At 42.7% G+C, this 7,471-nt stretch overlaps 1 protein-coding gene across 1 annotated transcript in view; it reads right to left on the bottom strand.

Moving 5' to 3' along the window:
- The window catches only part of GOLGA2 (golgin A2), a gene marked incomplete at its 5' end in the record, with an annotated part of 18,225 nt that extends 11,598 nt beyond the window's left edge, over positions 1–6,627 (bottom strand). Inside the window, 7 exons of the mRNA XM_010166460.2 lie at positions 628–708; positions 1,187–1,246; positions 1,718–1,781; positions 1,928–1,971; positions 2,585–2,719; positions 6,053–6,133; positions 6,505–6,627. Coding sequence (XP_010164762.1) covers positions 628–708; positions 1,187–1,246; positions 1,718–1,781; positions 1,928–1,971; positions 2,585–2,719; positions 6,053–6,133; positions 6,505–6,627 — 588 coding nt within the window. The remainder of the gene's footprint in view (positions 1–627; positions 709–1,186; positions 1,247–1,717; positions 1,782–1,927; positions 1,972–2,584; positions 2,720–6,052; positions 6,134–6,504) is intronic.
- Between the last annotated feature and the right edge of the window lie 844 nt (positions 6,628–7,471).

The following is a 7,471-nucleotide window of genomic DNA, read 5'->3' as shown; positions in this document are numbered from 1 at the left end:
AGGAATCCATGCAGGCCACAGGACAAAGCAGTTCATTCATCGTGCCAAGAGAAGCTGAGGATATGATCAGAAACCAGCCCCAGGCTCCCTCTTAGACCTATTGCTCCCACTCTGCTGATATATTTAGAACGGAATCACCACCTGCAGAAACAGGTTTTCACATTGCTGCCAGCACCAGAATTCTGTATTTCATGGATTCGGACCAGGACCAGGAGGAGCTGTTTTATCAGGATGCTTATCATCCAGGGGAAAGCATGATGAGATCAGCAGAGCAACACTTCAATGGAAACAACAAAACTCTCGGATTCGGACCAGGACCAGGAGGAGCTGTTTTCTCAGGATGCTTATCATCCAGGGGAAAGCATCATGAGATCAGCAGAGCACACTTCAATGGAAACAACAAAACTCTGTTTCATGTTCCTCAGATGAGCCAACACATTCACAAGTGGCTTTAGACTTTGGTCCTCTTAACAGGTTTTCCATACAGCCCATTTTGTTCCTTACAAAGTGCTGTGTAAGCAGCCTTCCTTGTGGCACTGTGAGAGAACCCACAACCTTGCAGACACCCAGAGACCATGGAGGAGCAGCAAAAACAACGTCAAACTGGTTGGTTGGATTGTTTCTTACCAATTCCTCTATCTTTGTAACGAGCTGTTTGTTAGTTAGATTGCTGGAATCCAGGGCTACTGCCAGCTCCTGGTAACGTGTCTGATGGGTACATGCAGACAGGAGAAAAAGGAAGGAGCAGAAGAGGAGAAGGGGAGGAAAAAAGTAATAATTAAAAAGGACAGAAAAACAAATCATTATCACAGTTTGATATAATCAGATTCTCCAAACTAAACAAAATCTATGGTTTCAACAAAAGCAGCTGGGATGTCACCATATTTAATCCATTTTTACCAAGGCTTCATTTTGACATAAAAGTGAATCAGAATAAGAACTGCAGTTGCATGGAAGCCAGATTATCTCCAGTCCCCAAACTAGAAACACCTCCAATACCTGCCTCCTGCTGTGGACCACAACTACCTGATTACAGCACAGGACACCAGAGAGCGATGTATGCGAACTGTGCATTCAGTGAGGTCTCATTAACACTGCTGTAAGCACAGACTCCCAATAAGTGATCAACAGTAGCAAGTAAGAAAGAGTAATAATAATAAAAAAAAATAGACTGAGAACAACTTACTTCCATTTCCTTAATATCTGTGGAAGAAACAGCACTTTCCCCATTGACATACGACGTAGACTAGAAGTAAAGCAGTCAAGTAAGTCATTTTTATTCCCCAAAACAACAAATCACTATTAAGGAAGAACTGACTATCACAATAACACTTCTTATAGCACCTTTCACTTCAAAGTACCACAGACAGGCACAGAAAACATACTTTTCTGGCTAAGGATAGATGCAGACTTTCCCTGTGACAAGCTGATGTGAATTATGCAGATTGACATCAGATTCCTTTCCACTAAATCAAGAATCCATCTTTCCATGAATACATGCTGTTCATTCATCCCACTCTGCTTTCTTCCTACAGCTGAAATTTGACATTCCTAAACCAGGAGGTTTTGCTTCTCAACACTTAAATACCTTATTGTTTAGTAGGATGACTACAGACACCTCTGAGATTGAAGAGTGTGTTCTTGAGCTGACTGCTTAAAGCTCCACATCAAAGATCAAGAGAATTAACAGGACAAACAGATCAAAATGAGAAGGTACCTGAGAAACCAGGCCATTGAGCTGTTCAGACAACTGGCGGAGACCTTCTGTTGATGAGAAAGACCTGGGAACGAAGAAAGAACTTGCGATGAAAATTTCTCCTGGAGAACTACCCCAATCAGAACAGCACTGGGAAATAAAATCTTAATTTGTTTGGACACTTTGGGATCATGTTGCAAAGCTGTTTCATAAACAAACACAGACACTCACCTGTTCTCATCCAAAGCATTTTTATGATCCTCAGCTTCATGAATCTGTGGATTGAAACACAAAAATTTACAAGCCTGGAAAAGAAGATGGGCAGTCACATTTGTGAACGTGTCACTCAGACTTGATTACATCTGGGCTCAGGTTCCACAGCACTTGTAATTACCACTTCCCAAAGAAAGATGAACTTAAAACCACCAACTCAGTCCTGGCTTACTCATAATTTCTGAGTGGTGTGAGCCCAGGTTTCTTGGAATAGAGAAACTTAAGTGTTACAGGCTTTATGTCTGCTGTTACTATTTATCAGTATAATCAACATGCTTTGCTGGGAAAAACTTCAACTGAATCTTTAAGTAGTGAAAGGAAATGCAGATTGATCCGACTAGAGACCTTCTGTCTTATTAAGGGCACTTTCTGCTAATGAAATCGGAGGGAAGGGGAAGGAAAATAGCAGCTTTGGGAGATGCAGGGGCATGTGCACACCAGTACTCTCTCTGCTCTCACAGACAGATGATGACTAGATGGAGAATGTAGTATTTTTAACAGGAGAAAATCTGAACTAGTCATGTCATATTTATGAAGATCATCCTCAGAAAAAAAGGTGGTATCAATAACCAGTATTCAGTGGTTCAATGGTGATATTCATTATGATTCACAAACCTGTGTCAGCTGCGTGCTCCCGGGAGCAGGCAGAACAGAACCACAACTAGGCAGACTGTTGCTGTTAGATAGCACAGGGACATCGGTAGCAAGCTGTTCAGCGTTACGAGTGGCAACATCGCTGTCAAAGTACGCCTGTCACAAAACACATCACAGGAATTACAGCCTTCATGCAAAATGAACGAAAACACACGGGAACACATCACCTCGTGATCTCAGGTGTGAACAATCAATCATTTAGAAACACGTGGAAGGGAATCTGTGTTCTCCCCAGAGCACAGTGGTGACTGCATCAACTCAGGAACAAACACCATCCCAGACCTGTGCCCTCTCAGAGCCAGGCTGAAGAACTGGTGTCCCATAATCAAACTCATTTCTTTAACACGGGGCAATAATGTCACCCAGCTCGAAGTTCACACACTGGATTTACTGCAGTGGATTCACCGGGCAATGCCAGATGGTAGCCACTCTGCTTTGAAAAGCACTACCTTGAAGATGTGTCTGGGGAAAACACGGATCACTGTAAGCAAATTATGATGGAAAAGGAACAGGTTAGTGACTACTGGAAAACTGGGTTAGTCAAACTCAAATGCTCCATCTAAAACTGGGTGAAATTTGTGGCGTGCCATGAACCACGAGTTTAGAAACAGGACATTTATGAAGAGGCCAAACTCAGCGTGGCTGGGAGCAGGTGCCTGTGGCCCTGCTGGAGCTATGAATCCCGTGACTAGAAGAATCTAAATAGAAAAGAGAAAGGCTAGAAAACTATTTCTGGACAGCAATGCAAGTTCTCATCCAGCCTTCGTGGGAGGATGAATAACATCTGATGACACCTCTTACCAAGCCACAGTGAAATCAGAGAGCCATAATGGCCCAGAGCAGTGCTCCAGTGTTTTATGGCAATTTGTTTTATTTCAGCATCCAGCTCTGGTAACTCTTCATTTAACAACAATATAAAGCAAATGAGATCATCTTTCAACATTCAACCCCAGCAGAATATTGCAGCTCTCTGCAATTCCACCTCAAAGAGTTCCCTCTTACTTCAGTCACTTCCTTCTTGGCACTTCAAAGGAAACAAGAAATCTCTCTCTTGGCATTCCCTGTTCACCTGCTCAGCACTTCATGAATCAAGAGGCAAGGAGAGCAGAGGAACAGTGAAGAGAGATTTAACAAAAGCAACGAGCTGGAAGACTGCAGAGGGAAACACACAGAATTTTCTCCATTTCTTTTTAGCAGGACAGGTACTTGTACTCTCAAGAAGCAATATATGTTAGGTGCTTATAGGAAGCTCAGGAATTCCCTTATTTCTTGCAGCTACGGGTTACTTCACCTTTATTGGTTCAGACACTCATCAATATAGAACATCAGATGGACAGAGGAATGCCTTCCCCAGTACAGCTCAGAAACGTTTCCTGAATCGTTTCTGATCACAATATTCTTTTTGCTTTATGTTTCAAAATGCAAAAACCAGTAACGTGCCTTAACCACAAGAACTCCTTCCTTCTTCCTCCACAATGAGCAGTTTTGGAATAAATTAAAAAAAAAACCAAACCCAAAACTATTTAAACAGCTGAATTTGTTGGAAAATGAAAGAGTTGGGAGCAAGACACTTATCTGGAAATTATGCATTGTGAGGTTCTAATAACGTAGAATGAAAAGCAATTTTGCTCAGCTCAGCATATAGTAGGATCCATTTGCTTTCACACAAAGGCTCCTATTTTGCTGGGTTTTCTGTGTTTCACAGCCAAGAGAGCTGAAGTGGGTGAGATGGGAGGGGTCTGCCTCACATTAAGACACAAACAGCAGCACTAGCTCAGAAGCTAACGATCACTGTTCTGCCCTATTAGCGTCAACTTAGTTTCTGAACAGCATTTTCCTGACTCAGGATTTTTACAAGATGGCAACTGGAAAGAGAAATCTTTCTTTCATTAAACATTACAATTACAGATTAGTTTTCAAATTATTCCTTAAACCCGGGACACAATAACCCACAAATTCCGTAACAGCCAGTTGGATCAAAATGTATCTCTCCATGCTAAGGAAGCAGAGAAAAAAAAATTGGGAAAACAAGAATGAACAGAAATAAATAAATTCTGCATTTTCAGAATGGGAGTAGAACTGTAGACACAGGCAGGTCCTCAGTGCGAGACCAAATGGCACCTCAGCAACAGCGCTGGACCACTCATCTTCATCTCACCCTCCAATGCAAATCAAGTCTCTTCCTCTGAGATCTCACTTACACTGAGCTTATAAACTTCAATCAACCCACGCTTTCTGATGCTAGACAGGCTCATCCAGCACCCACAAAGCTGACAGTATGTCTTCATGTCACTCAAGTTCTATTGATACGCAGCCTACAAATACAAGGTCCAGTCGGATGAACTTTCTGCTGCTCACTCTGTGTTGGACAGAACAGCTGCTGTATTATCACACAAAAAAAGGAGAAGAGGGATACAGGGAATTCAGGGGAGCTCCATTACATCCCACAGGTTTCACTGCATCTATCTGGTACCCCTGGTGATGACTAAGGTTATATTTACTGCTGGAGACACGTGGATATGCAGTAAACATAATAATGAGTTACTTTATGATGACTAAATTGAAACAATGTTAGGGAAATAAGCTACCAAAATGACCAAGTGAAAACGAAAAGCAGAGCTTTGGTACAAGAAAATTGGCAGAAAAATCTGGACTACAAAATTTGACTTCCAAGTTTGAATCACAACTTGAGCCTTATTTAAGTAAACTGACTATCTGAAAATATCATTTTTAAAAAGGCTGTTTGTTTATGTTTGCTCCTGAACACACTTCTGTTGCTTATTGGTGTACTTCCTGCCCTTTCCTCTTCAGAAGCTTGGCACCTGAACACGCTAAAGCCTGTAAACACTTGACTTGAAGTATCTGACTTCCTGCCTAAACACACTCAGAGCTGTGGTACTTGCCAAACTGTACATCACCTGTGCGAGTTTCATCGCCTGTCATAAAATGGGTTGGCTGGAATAACGAGACAGCTTCCTCAGGGCAGCTGCTTGCCTGGAGACGGGCAGAAACATGCCCTTCAGAAATGAGTCTCTGGGAAATAAAGCAATTGACTCGCAGAACATGAGAAATACAGAGTAAGAAAACATCTTCCTAGTGCAGTTCTCCTCAGCAGTTAAGTTAGTTTATTGCCTCACCCCAAATTCCTGTTTTCCCTCAAAACTCAAAAGAAGAGTTTTTGACAAGGTTCACTTTTTCACGTGTAAAGTTTTACACAAACCAGAAGGAAACAAAGCACTTATGAGCAATGGAAATGCATGTTAACAAACAGCTTCATGTTAACACAAAAAACAGCAACAAAACTCAAGCAACTGACAGGGGATATGTCAGGACAAGGCTCCATCTGAAAAATCGAGGTCAGTGTAAAGAGAACCCGAAGCATGCAGCAGGGAGAGCGAGTCACTGCGAGGGACACGAGCACTGCCTCACCTTCCTCTTGTCCAATGAGGGTATGGCTACCCCATTGGAGCGGTTAAGGTCTGACACCAGCACCTTCAGAATGTTCTGAATCTACAGGAGGCGAAAGAAAAGGGGAAAGAGAAACAGCTCAGAAAAGGACAGAGAGAAAATGTCAATCAAAGGCAGCCAAAGAAACCAGCATCCTGCAGCTCGTTAGGAGCACACACTTCAAAACAGCAGCTCTAGACACACCCCGAGCTGTGTGACAGCACTGTATGATCAGACGCCGCTTTGGCGCACACCCTGACTCCAGCACACACCTTCCAGCAGAGGTAGCTGCTAATTACTGTAGCACACTTCATATGCAGGCATCTACACCTTTCATATATTGCACTGGCATAACCCTCTCCCAGCTCTAGGCGTGTCATTCAGAAAACCAAAGAATAAGGAGGTGGCAAATGGAGAAAGAATGAGACACTCACGTTCTCTGGAGGCTGCCGGTCATCGTTGGTGGGAGTCTCAGGTCTACTGCCTTCTTTAGTTTTGCGCTTTTTCTTAGTTCCTGCACTTGCTCCAGGGCTATTCTTCTGCTGATATTCTTTCAGCTGTAAAATAAGAATAATCTGGTAAGTCCAAATGGAATATGCCTTCTATGAATATAATGTTAAAAAAAACCCCAAAACAAAACAACACACTCCACTGGGTAAAAAGACAGGTCAACTATAAGGACAGGAGAAATGCTCTTCAATTAGTTTGTTCCTCTGGAGGGTTTGGGGAAAAAAAAGAAATCAAAGCAAGTCCAGAGAAACCCAAAGTAAGAACTAATGTGATGGGTTTAGGACAAGAGACTCAGAGTTGAAAACATTTAATTTCTGCATACAGCTAATGATATTCTCGGGAAACAATTTGATACTACATACTGAAACTAAAAGGAGATTACAAGAAATATTTTGGGGGGGGTTTACGATTGTAACTAAGAGCAGTAAGGAAAAATGAATCAAGGGCAATTAATCCTGGCTGCAAAATGAAAAAACAGTACCTGATAATAAGATCTTATTAATCTTTCCCATTATTCTGGGAAAGATTTTAAGAAGGAAAACGACAATCCCCACAAACATCTGATAACACATTAATACAGACACTGCAACAACCGCGAACTAAGGGGAGAAGCAATCTACAACTGATTTCTAAATCATACCCATTTCGCACGGGAAAAGCCAGTCTGATAAGCGGTAACTTGAATCCTGCTGGGTCTGCCGGCATTTTTGTGTACGGTTTTATTTTTGTGTATGGTTTTGAACACCTAAACCCCAAATCCATGGAGTCCCAGGCAGTAATCCCGCTCCCCCAGCCCCGCTCCAGCCATCCCGGCCAAACCAGCCCCGTCCCCCGCTGCGCCAGACCCGGGGCGGGCAGGGCCGGGCTGCGGCCGCGCCTCGCAGGGAAGGG

This window comes from Antrostomus carolinensis, unplaced genomic scaffold, assembly GCF_000700745.2.
Source record: "Antrostomus carolinensis isolate BGI_N321 unplaced genomic scaffold, ASM70074v2 scaffold28574, whole genome shotgun sequence".
Taxonomy (NCBI): Eukaryota; Metazoa; Chordata; class Aves; order Caprimulgiformes; family Caprimulgidae; genus Antrostomus; species Antrostomus carolinensis.
The sequence above is the reverse complement of the archived record's forward strand: the minus strand, read 5'-3'. Positions and strand labels throughout refer to the sequence as shown.